Source organism: Heptranchias perlo, chromosome 1 (genome assembly GCF_035084215.1).
Source record: "Heptranchias perlo isolate sHepPer1 chromosome 1, sHepPer1.hap1, whole genome shotgun sequence".
Taxonomy (NCBI): domain Eukaryota; kingdom Metazoa; phylum Chordata; class Chondrichthyes; order Hexanchiformes; family Hexanchidae; genus Heptranchias; species Heptranchias perlo.
In genome coordinates this window covers 58256846-58273038 of record NC_090325.1, presented here as the reverse complement: position 1 = coordinate 58273038, position 16193 = coordinate 58256846, and the positions used below count along the sequence as shown (strand labels likewise).

The 16193-nt window shown below is 41.7% G+C and overlaps 1 protein-coding gene and 1 long non-coding RNA gene across 2 annotated transcripts in view; one reads left to right on the top strand and one right to left on the bottom strand.

Moving 5' to 3' along the window:
- The window catches only part of LOC137328374 (probable phospholipid-transporting ATPase IM), a 206246-nt gene that overhangs the window by 121340 nt on the left and 68713 nt on the right, over positions 1–16193 (bottom strand). Inside the window, exons 10-11 of the mRNA XM_067994373.1 lie at positions 15625–15707; positions 7359–7517 (exon numbers count right to left, since the gene is read on the bottom strand). Coding sequence (XP_067850474.1) covers positions 7359–7517; positions 15625–15707 — 242 coding nt within the window. The remainder of the gene's footprint in view (positions 1–7358; positions 7518–15624; positions 15708–16193) is intronic.
- Positions 8805–15361, top strand: LOC137322567 (uncharacterized). The gene is made up of 2 exons (XR_010963182.1): positions 8805–9465; positions 15032–15361. It is a non-coding gene; the product is annotated as an uncharacterized lncRNA (long non-coding RNA).

Here is a 16193-nt window from a genome sequence, read left to right as displayed (position 1 = left end):
GAAAAGGCCATTAAACCCACTAAACTTGCTGCATTCAGAGTTCATGTGAGATCATTCTATCCCTTCGACACCACCAGTTGATCCCTTATAGTAACTTCTTTCCCAACCTTCCGAGAAAAAAAACATTGTTATATATTTGTACAACTCTCAATCCCTGGCATCAACAATAGAAGTGGTCAGCACAGATTTCAAAAGGGACGATTATGCTTGACAACTTCATAGAATTGTTTGAGGAGGTAACAGATATAGTAGATGGTGGAAATGCAATGAATGTAGCATACATGGACTTTTGGACAGCCTTTGACAAAATACCACATGGGAGATTAGTAATGCAGATTAAGGGGTATGGAATTAGGGGGAGGATAGCAAAATGGATTAAAAATTGGTTAGAAGAGAGATAAGAGAGTAGTACTTAACAGCAGTTTTTCAGAGTGATGGATGTGGGTAGCTGTGTCCCTCAGGGTTCAGTTCTAGGGCCACTTCTGTTCACTAAGTATGTCAAAGATTTGGAGGTACGTCTAAAGGAAGAGGCGTAGAAATTTGAAGATGATAACAAAAGAGGAGGTATAGTTAATTCTCTAGAAGACCAAAGGAAGCTGCAAATGGATAGATAGGATGGAGGAATGGGTAAAAAAGTGGCAGATGGAATTCAATGTCAGTGAGTATGAGGTGGTGCATTTTGGTAAAAAAAATAACAGCAGTAATTACACTCTGAATGGAAGTAGACGCAGTGCTGTGGAACAGCAAAGGGACTCTGGTGTACAAGTTCTCAGAATATTTAAGGCAGGACCTTAAGTTGATATAGCTGTAAAAAAAAGCTAACAGAATTCAAGGTTTTATCTCAAGAGGTATAAAATATATAGAGATAGTGAGCCTATATAAAATTTTAATAAGATCTTAGAGTATTGTGCGAAGTATCAGGTTGCACTTTATAGGAATAATATTGAGGCTTTAGAGAGGGTACAACGCATATTCACGAGGATATTGCCTGGTATGAGGAAATACAAATACGAAGAAAGACTTGAAAAATTGGGACTTTTCTCGTTAGAACAACGCAGATTACAGGGCGATATAATAGAATTATGAAAGGATGGGATAGGGTAGGTAGAAGCAGACTGTAGTTGAAGGTTCAAGAGCAAGGGGCCATAGATACAAGATTAAATGTTAGAGATTAGAGCAGAGGGTAAGAGAAACTTCTTTTCACAGAGACTTGTGAGGCTGTGGAATTCACTTCCAGTGTGAGTGTTTGAGGCAGAAACTATATCACCATTCAAAATTAGATTGGATAGATGGATGAAGGAAAGGAGGTTGAAGGGATATGGAAACAGGGTGGGTAAATGTGATTAGAACGATTTGCTCACGCGGAAGGTAAACACAGACACAGACTGGTTGGGCCGAATTACTTGTTTCCATGTTGTAACTTCTATGCACTTTTACGTACTTACAGAGTACGATTAATATTATATGATTTTAAATTATAATATACAAAATGTTATAAATCTTCAGAAAACCCACATTATTTCCTGTTAATATCAATATATTCCAGTATGTCACAAGAAAGTTGTATGAATATAATCACTTAACAATGTCAGAAGTAACCTACATGATATTTCCATCAAATCCAGTGCACAATGGTTACATATTTTAATCATATCTTTCACTGACGCATATATATGAATGTCACATACACTTTGTTCAATTTATTTTTAATGTTACATATTTTGGTGCCAAATTGTACATATGATAATAAAAGTGATGTACTTTAGCCATCGGTTATTGACTATTGGGAGGATTTATAATCTCAGAAACAAAATTACATGCAAACAAGGTGTTAATGCAGGGACCACGTGAAATTGGTGCTGCCAAATCATTATCATGAGTCAGGTGTGCAGCCTGCTCTACTTATTGGCTGAGTGCCTGTTCGGGGAGCGGGGAATCGGGCTTGACATCAGTTAAAGGTATCCAGCACGTCTTAAAGGGGAGGTGCAGATAGCAGGGAAATGTCAAAGGGATAAAATGGCTGGACGATGTACAGAGGGAGCTTCCTGGGTCTCGGATGCTGCTTTGGGGGCCCTGGTCCAGGCTGTTGACAGAAAGAGGAAGACCCTGTTCCCCGAAGTGAACACCTCCATTGCCAATGGTAAGAGGTTGATGAGGAGGTCAATGCTTAGCTCCAAGGGCATGGCTGCAATGCAGAAAAAAGTTCACAGGAGGCAACAACTGGAGGAGGCCTTGCCCGCCAGCACACCCTTCCCCCTCTGGAAGACAACGTGCTGCCCATCACAGGCAGGGTGAGAGTTGTGATGAGTGGCAAGACGTTGTGCAGGTTTTTCACGCCGTAGCTCCTTCTTCTGTTCTTACTGCTATCTCACCCTACACACTCGGCAGCCACTCATCTCTCTCTGCTCTCCTTTCACACTAAAAGCTAACCTTTGTCTCTCTCTTTCATTTCAGGTGCTCAAAATGTCAACGTCCCTGTCCCACTTCAGAAAGAGGAGGCCAGCCTTCCAGCAGATGCAGCATCACTCGATCTGATCCTAGCAAGTGCCAGCTCAGAGACTGTCACGATACATATTTTAGAGGGTAGGTGAGCAGAGGGGTCTTCACGTGGTTAATTAGCGGCCACAAGAGTAGCGTTATTAGGACAGTGGGATACGCGTCACAGGTGCCAACTCACCAGAGGGTGAGATCAGCTCTGCTGCAGAGGACTCGGATGCAGACTTTGAGGGCCCAGGCTACAGAAGAAGGCTGATGCACACCAGGAAATGCTTGGTAGCTGGGCAGCCTACCAGTGAGCTTGCGCACAATAGCTCAGAGCATGGAGGAGTCCAGCTCCAACCTGTTTCATAGCTTTGTGCAGAGCATGGAGGCCATTCTGTCCAACGTGAAACAAGTGGTCAGCTCCATGAACATGATAGTGGCACCCACCATGATGGAGCCTCTACTGACAGTTTCCATGGCAGCTCACACTGCTGCTATGGAAGCTCAGGCAGCTGCCATCTTGGATCTGGGGGCTAGTTGACATGGCTTGTTAATAAGTGCAAGATTCCTTTTTAAATATTCTAATGATTGCTTTTAATACTTCTGGCATGCCCTGGATACCTATTGAGGAGCCCGATCCATTATGCCACCATATTGGACCCATAGGCGCACATTTTACGCCTGCAAAACAGGCGCAGCGTGATCAAATGACCTAGAGGGTATAATTTCAAAGTTTGCAGATGACACGAAACTCAGAAATGTAGTAAACAATGTGGAGGATAGTAACAGACTTCAGGAGGACATAGACAGACTGGTAAAATGGGCAGACACAAGGCCGATGAAATCTATATATAAAGATAGATAATGGAGTAAAAGGGTTTATTTTGTTTATTTTATTCTGATCTGGCTGAGCGATTTACTATTTCTAAATAAACATTCATTACTGTTGTCTCCTATTTTGCTACAAGCAGGCTGGGGATAACAAAAGTTTTGTGAAGAATTCATTTTAAACTCTTTAGAAGGCTAAAATTCTAATTAACAGTAGAACAGGACTGTTGGGAGATGGCACATCTGACAGGAGGTGACATGGTAACCGGCAAGAGGTGAATCACACACATCACTGGTGATTTTTTAGAATTTATGCTAATTTTATACAGATTTTTTTTAAGAAGACTTAGTGTAAAGGATCACCTGGGCAAGCGCAAACATAGCACCAATTCTCTAGGATATGGTGTTATCATAGTACCATTGTAAGTACAGCACAGGAGGAGGCTATTTGGCCAATCGTGCCTGTGACAGCCCTTTGAAAGAGCTATCCAATTAGTCACATTCACCTGCTCTTTCCCCATAGCCCTGTAATTTTTATCCCTTCAAGTATTTATTCAATTCCCTTTTGAAAGTTACTATTGAATCTGCTTCCACCACCCTGTCTGAGTTAAATTTCATCTGCCTTGTGTCTGCCCATTTTACCAGTTTGTTTATGTCCTCCTGAAGTCTGTTACTATCCTCAACATTGTTTACTACATTTCCGAGTTTCGTGTCATCTGCAAACTTTGAAATTATACCCTCTAGGTCATTAATATATATTAAAAAGAGCAGTGGCCCTAATACTGACCCCTGGGGAACACCAGTCTATACTTCCCTCCAGTCTGAAAAACAATCGTTCACCACTACTCTCAGCTTTTTGTCCCTTAGCCAATTTTGTATCCACGCTGCCACTGCTCTTTTAATCCCATGGGCTTTAGTTTTGCTTACAAATCTATTATGTGGTATTTTATCAAACGCCTTTTGAAAGTCCATATACATAACATCAACTGCACTAACCTCATCAACCCTTTTTGTTACTTCATCAAAGAACTCAATCAAGTTAGTCAAACACAAATTTCCTTTAACAAATCCATGCTGACTTTCATTATTAGCCCATACTCTTCCAAGTGTCAATTAATTTTGCCCCGGATTATTGTCTCAAAGTTTCCCCATCACCGACGTTAGGCTGACTGGTCTGTAACTGCCAGTTTTATCCCTCTCCCCTTTTTTGAACAGGGGTGTAAACATTTGCAATCCTCCAGCCCTCTGGCACTGTCCCCATATCATAGGAGGAGTGGAAGATTGTGGCCTGAACCTCCGCAATTTCCACCCTTACTTCCCTCAGTAACCGAGGATGCATCCCATCTGGACAGGATGACTTTTCTACTTTGAGTACTGCCAAACTTTTAAGTACCTCCTCTTTATCAATTTTTATCCTATCCAATATCGCTACTATCTCCTCCTTTACTGCTACATCGGCAAGATCCTTGTCTCTAGTGAAGACCAATGCGAAGTATTCATTTAGTGTCTCAGCCTCCACAAGAAGATTTCCTTTTTTATCCGTAATCAATCCCATCCGTCCTTTGACTACCCTCTTACTATTTATATGTTTATAAAAGACTTTTGGGTTCCCTTTTATGTTAGCTGCTAATGTATTCTCATACTCTCTCTTTGCCTCTCTTATTCCCTTTATTAGATCTCCTCTGTACTTTCTGTATTCAGCCTGGTTCTCTACTGTATTATGAACCTTCCATTTGTCATAAGCATTCTTTTTCTGTTTCATTTTGATTTCTATATCTTTAGTCATCCAGGGAGCTGTAGCTTTGGATGCCCTTCCTTTCCCCCTTGTGGGAATGTGTGCACTTTGTACCTGAACCATCTCCTCCTTGAAGGCCTCCCATTGTTCAATTACTGTTTTGCCTACCAATTTTTGATTCCAATCCACCTGGGCAAGGTCCCTTTTCAACTCACTGAAATTAACCTTTCTCCAGTTAAGTATTTTTACATTTGAATGTTCCTTGTCCTTTTCCTTAACTTTTCTAAAGCTAATGATATTATGATCACTATTCCCCAAATGCTCCCCAACTGAAACATGCTCCACTTGCCCCACTGCATTCCCCAGAACTTGATCCAGCATTGCTTCCTTTCTTGTTGGGGTGGAAACACACTGTTCAAGAGAGTTCTCTTGTACACATATCAGGAATTCCTATAGCATTCCATAAAAGAAAAATACACCTATTTAAAGATTAGAATGCAACATATTGGCCTGGAATTTGCTCCAAAAATAACAGAGAGCCGAACAGCACTCACCATATTTAAAGGCAAATGGAAGAGCAACTTCTGGCGAGCGCACATGCTCTATGAGATTCCCTGCTCATTTGAAAGCCGCTTGGGAAGGATAGCTCGCTGGTGAAATGAATGGACCAGCACGAAGTTGCTGCAATGCCCAGCTGAAAACGAACTAATCTACACAGAAAAAGATAGGCTGGGTTTTTTAGGTCTAAACTAACTTTTAATGGCGTGATACGTCTTAATGACTGCCAAACAAGCTCTCTGGCAGTAAAAATTAACTTTTAAAAATGTGGAGTCTTAGTCCTTCCAATTTAATTGTTGGAAATTTTAAAAAAAAATTATTTTTTAATTTTAATTTTTTTACTTTTTAGTTGTCTCTTTCATCTCTGTCTTTTAATTCAATATTTCTTACTCTTTATTTTGCTTTCTCTAACTGATTTTACATTGAATTTATTGCTGTAGCTTGCACTTCCTGGTTCTGACTCTGTCTTGATACTTGTCAAGGATGCTTCAATCTGATTGGTTGAGGGGACAGAGAGCTCCTTCCCCTGTTCACACAGTTCATGGGTGCCCGGGAAAGGACACTGCACATTTTGCAGCTTACCATTAGAGGAAGTTCCGCCAAAGCCCATGGATCGTTTGTGGGCAAGTTTAAATCTAATGAGCAGTGGGCGCCATTCGTTCATCGCTCAGAGCAAATTCCGGGTCATTGACCTTTTTCCACATCTAAGCAGGAAGAGGCTGCTGATCAGTGGCCTCCAGAAGAAGAGCATGGCCACAGCGCAGAAACAGTTTATTGTATAATGGATATCCCAGCACTAATTCTGGAAGTCGTTTAATTAAATTAAGAATTATACTTCAGAATGTGTAACTATCAATTTCATATTGAAATCTGGTAAATTGAAATCATAAATGCAGTACAGCCTGCTAATAGTTGCACAATTTAACCCTTACCACACAGAGAATGAGATATTTTTCCAGTTGTGAACAAGCTCAGGTACCTGTTAATGAGTTTAATTGACCAACAGCAGCCTTTCAGGGTTTACATCTTTCTACATGTCACAGATTGAGTTGGTTCACATTGGGCTTTCCATTGACTGAAAAATGGCCCTTGTAGATGGTTCCCAGCCAATCATAAGAAAATTTAATGGAAGTTGCTCCCACCTCTACAATGGATAGTGGAATTCAGAAGAAGAAAACGGATAAAGAGTTTTTAATTTTTTAACAGGAAAAAGTAATCAGAAGTGCTTTTTTAATCTCTGTTCAACATTGCTTTTTAAACATTGCTGTGTTTAGCTTAGGGCTAATATTGCAGTCATAAAGCTGCTCCTGCCATTTGAATAGCTTTAGTTTTGTAATTCTAGTGTTTGTTTCAATGTCATGGTGTATGAGCTGAAAATTTTAAAAACTGCTAGCACAGGCAGCCTGCTATTTTCCTAGGCCTTCCTAAGGGTTAATACATGTTAATTTAATTAATTAAATCTGTTACAGTGTAATTGTTGAATCAGTTCAATATCTTTAGTTTACTGGTAAAAGTAGAACCGTTTTCAAGAAAAAGTGTTTGGCAAAAATTGCTTTGTTTGCAGAGAGAGGGCCAGAATGTAATTTAATCATGATGATGTTGCACACAAGTGATGGAATAATGCACCTAAACATAATTCATGTCATTACATTATGTGTTTGCTCATACAAAGTTAAAACTTTTTCAGGAAGACATTGGCCTATTAGTTATTGCAAGCCACATTACGACTGAAGCCGTCCCCTTGCTTTTCACCTACCTGCAAAGATAACAAGTCCATAACACCATTCTGTATTCCTCAGTGTACAGCCACGCAGTAGTATTTTCTCATTGTCTAAAGAATACTTATTTTCCTTGTAGCTAAGTGTTCCTCTAAATTTGTCCAACCTGTTATTGGGTGCTTCACATGTAACCTCACCTAGGATTTGAAAAGAAGTAACATGTAATTAAATGTTTTCTGACTAATTTCATTGTTACTATTAATATATAATCTTCGGCCTGAGGGACAAAGAATTGGGGAAGAGGAAACATCATTTTAGGATCCGAGGGAGACTGGGACGTAATCCATGCCAAAAAATATGGAGGAACGGGTACGGTAGCATAGTGGTTATGTTACTGGGCTAGTAATCCAGAGGCCTAGACTAAAAAATCCAGAGTCATGAGTTCAAATCCTGCCACGGCAGCTGGCGAATTTAAATTCAATTAATTAAATTCAATTAATTAAATAAAAATCTGGAATTAAAATACTAGTATCAGTAATGATGGCCATGAAACGACTGGATTGTCGTAAAAACCCATCTGGTTCACTAATGCCCTTTAGGGAAGGAAACCTGCCAAGGCTTCTTCGACAGCACCTCCCAAACCCACGACCTCTACCACCTAGAAGGACAAGAGCAGCAGGCACATGGGAACAACACCACCTGCACGTTCCCCTCCAAGTCACACACCATCCCGACTTGGAAATATATCGCCGTTCCTTCATTGTCGCTGGGTCAAAATCCTGGAACTCCCTTCCTAACAACACTGTGGGAGAACCGTCACCACACGGACTGCAGCGGTTCAAGAAGGCGGCTCACCACCACCTTCTCAAGGGCAATTAGGGATGGGCAATAAATGCCGGCCTTGCCAGCGACGCCCACATCCCGTGAACGAATAAAAAAAAAGATAGATTTCTAGACACAGAGAAACATAGAAAATAGGAGCAAGAGTAGGCTATTTGGCCCTTCAGGCCTGCTCTGCCATTCAAAATGATCATGGCTGATTGTCCAACTCAGTACCCTTGATCCCTTTAGCATTAAGAAATAAATCTAAGGTGTCCGTTGCTTTTAATTCTGCTTTCATCTCTACTCTTGCTCAAGCAGCATGTCCTGTATATTCCGTAGAATTCAGTTAGTCTTTCTTGTTGGAGTACATGTATTCTCTCTCTTTCTCTGTGGACTCACTGTAGCTCCCTATACTGTAAGACAGGGGTTAAAACCCCTTCAATATTGTGAATTTAAAGCCTACTGGACATTGGACATTCAAGGGTTAACTGTGCCCCTTTGGATATAACACCTGGGATAAGGAACGGGTTAATGTTGCCCCTTTGGACATTTGAACATCAGTTTAAAACGGCAGAAACATCAAGTGCAATAAGTTTAAAACTGCAAATGTGCAGAAACTTCAACAAGCTTTGGTTTTCAATAACAACTGATAAGAATGAAGGACAGAAGCCTGAGGAACCTTCTGGAAGGTTCAAACAATGTTGGTTCTCACAACAACATTGATGCTCGAGAACAACTTTGGCTCTCAAAGCAAATGAACTGGGAAAACAGTGCTGAGACAGTGAAATGCTTGGGAGAGATGCACCTGGATTCATATGGAAAAAAAGCTGCAGAATGTTCACACGGCTTTTGAGTAGTCCAGCCAACCGCCCATCATTAATGCAACGGTGGGTGAGTGGCCAAAATGGGACTTTTCGCAACTTTGTTCACACCCCAACTGCAAGAAAACATATTTTTCTTTATTATTCGTTCATGGGATGTGGACGTCGCTGGTGAGGCCAGCATTTATTGCCCATCCCTAATTGCCCTTGAGAAGGTGGTGGTGAGCTGCCTTCTTGAACCGCTGCAGTCCGTATGTTGAAGGTTTTCCCACAGTGCTATAAAGATGGGACATTGTAGCAGCTTCAATAGTTAACAGTTGGAGAGTCAACAATCGGAGGAGCTGCAGCCACGTGAAGCCCAACCAAGCTCACCTAGAGGAAGGACTAATAACATAAGACAAAGAGCCTCAACTGCCTTGACAAGGCAAAGAATTTGAAGACGAGAAGCTGATCATTTCTGAATTTCATTGATGAGAAACCCTTGGTTTATAAAAGATTGGAGGTACGGCTTGCTTGCTTTGCTTCATGCATGTTTGTATGAATTGGTAAATCATTAAATAATTACATTGGAACCGTCAAGTGTATAACAGGTAGAGTAAGATCATATGTATTGATTGATTTTTCTTTATGCTTTTGTGCACATTTTAAAATCATTAAATAATCACTGATAAATAATCACTGATTAACAAAACTACTGCATAAGGGTGACTTTCTGTGACTGCTATTGTCCAGGTCCACGAACCACTGGGGAAGTAGCTATTTCCCCACAATATTAACTAACCTATGATGCTCTTTACCCATGCTATACTGTTAACTTATCACATGATACACTATCCGATACAATTCTGCCAGGACTTAATCCCATTTGCGCCCTACAAAGGTTTTCTGGTAGAGATGATACGGGTGAATCTTCCACCTGTAGTCCAACATGTCAAAGGGTCAAGTCTGGGGAGCTTCCAGGCTTCTGTGAGGGAATCAATTAACCTCCAACATCGCCCCATTGGCTCAATCAGAGCTGAAGATGAACTTACTGCAAGTACTGTTGAGCCCTTCTCGGGATTCCTCTTCAGCATGGAGTCGCAACAACATTCTAGCTGTCAGTTTGGGGTGGGAACATAGGAACATAAGAACAGGAGTAGGCCATTCAGCCCCTCGAGCCGGCTCTGCCATTTGATAAGATCATGGCTGATCTGTGATCGAACTCCATATACCTGCCTTTGGCCCATATCCCTTAATACCTTTGGTTGGCAAAGAGCTGTCTATCTCAGATTTAAAATTAGCAATTGAGCGAGCATCAATTGCCGTTTGCAGAAGAGAGTTCCAAACTTCTACAACCCTTTATGTGTAGAAGTGTTTTCTAGTCTCACTCCTGAAAGGTCTGGCTCTAATTTTTAGACTGTGCCCCCTACTCCTAGAATCCCCAACCAGCGGAAATAGTTTCTCTCCATCCACCCTATCCGTTTCCCTTAATATCTTATAAACTTCGATCAGATCACCCCTTAACCTTCGAAACTCCAGAGAATACAACCCCAATTTCTGTAATCTCTCCTCGTAACGTAACCCTTGAAGTCTAGTAAATCTACGCTGCACTCCCTCCAAGGCAAATATGTCCTTCCGAAGGTGCGGTGCCCAGAACTGCTCACAGCACTCCAGGTGCGATCTAACCAGGGTTTTGTATAGCTGCAGCATAACTTTTGCCCCCTTGTACTCTCGTCCTCTAGATATAAAGGCCAGCATTCCATTAGCCTTATTGATTATTTTCTGCACCTGTTCATGACACTTCAATGATCTATGTACCTGAACCCCTAAGTCCCTTTGGACATCCACTGTTGTTAACTTTTTACCATTTAGAAAGTACCCTGTTCTATCCTTTTTTGGTCCAAAGTGGATGACCTCACATTTGTCTACATTGAATTCCATTTGCCACAGTTTTGCCCATTCAGCTAATCTATCAATATCGCTTTGTAATTTTATGTTTTCATCTACACTGCTTACAATGCCACCAATCTTTGTGTCATCGGCAAACCTAGAGATGAGACTTTCTATGCCTTCATCTAAATCGTTAATAAATATTGTGAATAATTGAGGCCCCAAGACAGATCTCTGCGGGACTCCACTAGTCACATCCTGCCAATGTGTGTACCTACCCATTATCCCTACTCTCTGTCGCCTTTCGCTCAGCCAACTTCCTAACCAAGTCCGTGCTTTTCGCTCGATTCCATGGGCTTCTATCTTAGCTAACAGTCTCTTATGTGGGACTTTATCAAATGCCTTCTGGAAGTCCACATAAATAACATCCATTGACATTCACCTGTCCACTACTTTAGTCACCTCTTCAAAAAATTCAATCAGGTTTGTCAGGCACAACCTACCTTTTACAATTCCATGCTGGCTCTCTCTGATTAACTGAAAATGTTCGAGGTGTTCAGTCACCCTATTCTTAATTATAGACTCCAGCAATTTCCCCACAACAGATGTTAGGCTAACTGGTCTATAATTCCCTGCTTTCCCTCTCTCTCCTTTCTTAAAAAGCGGAGTGACATGTGCAATTTTCCAATCTCGAGGGACAGTTCCTGAATCTAGAGAACATTGAAAGATTATAGTTAGGGCATCTGCAATGTGCTCACCTACTTCCTTTAAAATCCTGGGATGGAAACCATCTGGCCCTGGGGATTTGTCACTCTTTAATGTTATTATTTTCTTCATTACTGTTGCTTTACTTATGTTAATTTTATTGAGTCCCTGTCCCCGATTCAATATTAGTTTTCTTGGGATTTCCGGCATGCTATCCTCTTTTTCTACTGTAAATACTGACGCAAAGTAATTATTCAACATGTCCACCATTTCCCCATTGTCAATGACAATATCCCCACTTTCAGTTTTTAAGGGGCCAACACTGCTCCTGACCACCCTCTTTTTCCTAATATAACTATAAAAGTTCTTCGTATTGGTTTTGATATCCCTTGCAAGTTTCTTTTCATACTCTCTTTTTGTAGCTCTTACTATTTGTTTTGTGACCCTTTGTTGATCTTTGTATCTTTCCCATTCGACAGGATCTGTGCCATTTTTTCCCTTTTTGTATGCCCTTTCCTTATGTCTTATACTGTCCCTTCCCTTTTTAGTTGTCCATGGCTGTTTTTTTCAGCAAGTAGAGTTTTTGCACCTCAGGGGTATAAACTGGTTCTGTATCACGTTAAATGTTTCTTTAAACATTTCCCACTGACCATCAGTCGTTTTACCCATTAACAGATTTGCCCAGTTTACTGTGGACAGACTCTATCTCATCCCATTGAAGTTGGCTGTACCCAAGTCTAGAATCTTAGCAGCTGATTCACTTTTTTTCCTTTCAAACACTACATTGAACTCGATCATGTTATGATCGCTATTGGATCGTTGTTCACGCACAGTTAAGCTGTTAACTAAATCTGGTTCATTACTCATTACTAAATCTAGTATGGCTTGTCCCCTTGTTGCCTCTAGGACATACTGTTGTAGAAAACTATCCCAGACACACTCAAGAAATTCACTACCTTTCTGACAGTTGCTAGTCTGCTTTTCCCAATCTATGTGAAGGTTAAAGTCCCCCATTAAGACCACTATGCCTTTGTTACACGCTTGTCTAATCTCTGCATTTATACAATCTAGCACTTCAGAGCTGCTGCCAGGGATTCCTACACACACCTCAGGGCAACGCAGAAGCATCCCTACTGGCACTATGTGCCTGCCCTGAGTGTTTAAAAATGACTCCGTAATTTGGGATGGCGTCTGGGCCTTCTCAGTTCGGCAGATTTATGGCCTGCTATGCTGCACTTCCATTGGCAGAGCAGGCTGATTAGAATTTCGAGCTGTGCATTATTTTGAAGTCTCAGCTGCTAAACTCTGCTATATTCTTCAAAGAAATTCAAAGATATAATAAGGCAATATTAACTAAATTTATGGAGCAAAATACACCCATACCCTTTGAAGGATTTTGGACTTTTTGAAAAAAACTAAAAGGATGGGCTAGAAACCCTAGATTGCTCAAAGAGCAGAATTTTGTTCAAAGGGAAGAACACAGAACTTTTTTTTTATTCGTTCATGGGATGTGGGCATCACTGGCGAGGCCAGCATTTATTGCCCATCCCTAATTGCCCTTGAGAAGGTGGTGGAGAGCCACCTTCTTGATCCGCTGCAGTCCGTGCGGTGAAGGTTCTCCCACAGTGCTGTTAGGAAGGGAGTTCCAGGATTTTGACCCAGCGACGATGAAGGGACGGCGATATATTTCCAAGTCGGGATGGTGTGTGACTTGGAGGGGAACGTGCAGGTGGTGTTGTTCCCATTTGCCTACTACTCTTGTCCTAGGTGGTAGAGGTTGCGGGTTTGGGAGGTGCTGTCGAAGAAGCCTTGGTGAGTTGCTGCAGTGCATCCTGTGGATGGTACACACTGCAGCCACTGTGCACCGGTGGTGAAGGGAGTGAATGTTTCGGGTGGTGGATGGGGTGACAATCAAGCGAACTGCTTTGTCCTGAATGGTGTCGAGCTTCTTGAGTGTTGTTGGAGCTGCACTCATCCAAGCAAGTGGAGAGTATTCCATCACAATCCTGACTTGTGCCTTATAGATGGTGGAAAAGTTTTGGGGAGTCAGGAGATGAGTCCCTCACCGCAGAATACGCAGCTTCTGACCTGCTCTTGTAGCCACATTATTTATATGGCTGGTCCAGTTAAGTTTCTGGTCAATGGTGATCCCCCAGGATGTTGATGGTGGGGGATTCAGCAATGGTAATGTCGTTGAATGTCATGGGGAAGTGGTTAGACTCTCTCTTGTTGGAGATGGTCATTGCCTGGCATTTGTCTGGCACGAATGTTACTTGCCTCTTATCAGCCCAAGCCTGAATGTTGTCCAGGTCTTGCTGCATGCAGGCACAGACTGCTTCATTATCTGAGGGGTTGCGAATGGAACTGAACAGTGTGCAATCATCAGCGAACACCCCCATTTCTGACCTTATGATGGAGGGAAGGTCATTGATGAAGCAGCTGAAGATGGTTGGGCCTCGGACACTGCCCTGAGGAACTCCTGCAGCAATGTCCTGGAGCTGAGATGATTGGCCTCCAACAACCACTACCATCTTCCTTTGTGCTAGTTATGACTCCAGTCACTGGAGAGTTTTCCCCCAATTCCCATTGACTTCAATTTTACTAGGGCTCCTTGGTGGCACACTTGGTCAAATGCTGCCTTGATGTCAAGGGTAGTCACTCTTACCTCACCTCTGGAATTCAGCTCTTTTGTCCATGTTTGGACCAAGGCTGTAATGAGGTCTGGAGCCAAGTCGTCCTGGCAGAACCCAAACTGAACATCGGTGAGCAGGTTTTTGGTGAGTAAGTGCCGCTTGACGGCATTGTCGATGACACCTTCCATCACTTTGCTGATGATTGAGAGTAGACTGATGGGGCGGTAATTGGCCGGATTGGATTTGTCCTGCTTTTTGTGGACAGAACATACCTGGACAATTTTCCACATTGTCGGATAGATGCCAGTGTTGTAGCTGTACTGGAACATCTTGGCTAGAGGCGCGGCTAGTTCTGGAGCACAAGTCTTCAGCACTACAGCTGGGATGTTGTCAGGGCCCATAGTCTTTGCTGTATCCAGTGCACTCAGCCGTTTCTTGATATCACGTGGAGTGAATCGAATTGGCTGAAGACTGGCTTCTGTGATGGTGGGGATATCGGGAGGAGGCCGAGATGGATCATCCACTCAGCACTTCTGGCAAAAGATGGTTGCAAACACTTCAGCCTTGTCTTTTGCACTCACATGCTGGACTCCGCCATCATTGAGGATGGGGATGTTTACAGAGCCTCCTCTTCCCGTTAGTTGTTTAATTGTCCACCACCATTCACGACTGGATGTGGCAGAACTGCAGAGCTTTGATCTGATCCGTTGGTTGTGGAATCGCTTAGCTCTGTTACTGGGAAGCTTGATCAAGTTCGAAAAATATTATTATTGCTTCAGACTGTTTAGAAGGCTAACTGAGATGATGTACTTTCGCAGCGATAAGGGACGGGGTTATTGATAAAACTTTATCTTTATCCAGGCCTTGAAAGTCTGTGGGAAACTGTCGTAAACATCAGATGCTGTAGCATCAGCTTGTTTGAACCATGGGAAAGAGAGTGAGGTAAAAGTACCAGCCGCTTGTTTTTGCCAGCGAGAATGGTACATAAGCAGCCTTTCTGAAGTGAAAGAAGGGCAGTCCACGAGACAAACGAGAAGAACACCAAGAAGGATGTCAACGGAGAATTAACCCCTCAGTCTCCCGAAGCAGAAGAATGTGACCATTCTGAGATTTGAGTTGTACTACCAACTAGGTTGTAAGCATCTCTGTTGTAAAACTGTTGTGTTTTAATAAAACCAATTGTTAGAAATGTTTACAGCCTTGGTTGATCTTACCTCTGGATTACCCTAAAGTATAAAGAGAATGTTAAAAAAAAACTACACCCTTTGACTTAGTGACTTGGAGTGTTGAATAATTTTCTCAGCAATTTGGACACCACAAAATATTCTTGGTAACTTTTTCAATTCTCAGGTCAATAATTGTTACTGTAGCACACACATAAAGTCAACATTTATGTTATGTGTATTTGTTTTTTAATATTTGCACCAAATACTTCATAATAAAAATTAACATACCATCAAAATCTGCCAGAGCCTGGATGTTCTCTCCCATGTCTGAAGTGACTGTTAATGACTGCTTAATTTTCAGATTTGTTTCCCTGTAATACAGTATAAATACATTAATATTCATTGAATATTATAGACTAGCCTTCCAGAAATTGTGAACAGAATGGGTATATTGTACAATTCAGCACTCTTGGCACGAGCTTTGCACAACAATAACACACATTAGAAATTTGTGTAAGGAGAACAGTTCACATGATTTTCCATTCATTTACCACAGTGTATCGTAGTGATCCAATTTAGTGGCCTGGATATTACGTGGGAGTTCTCCCGATCTCCCACCATAACTTTGGCAAAACAGCAGTCGCCCCAGAGACACAGAGAAAATGAAGCTATGACGGTAGATCAGGGGAACCCCCAAAGAATTTCAGAGCCAATAAATCTAGCAATTTTAATAGTCTATTGAAAGGTTTCATTCTTAACTAAATTGCGGACCCTCTGATTAGTATTGATATTAAGACAGTAATGTAGTCCTATAACCTGTAAGAGGCCCTCTAAATTATCTGTTGTTTGTAGGTGAC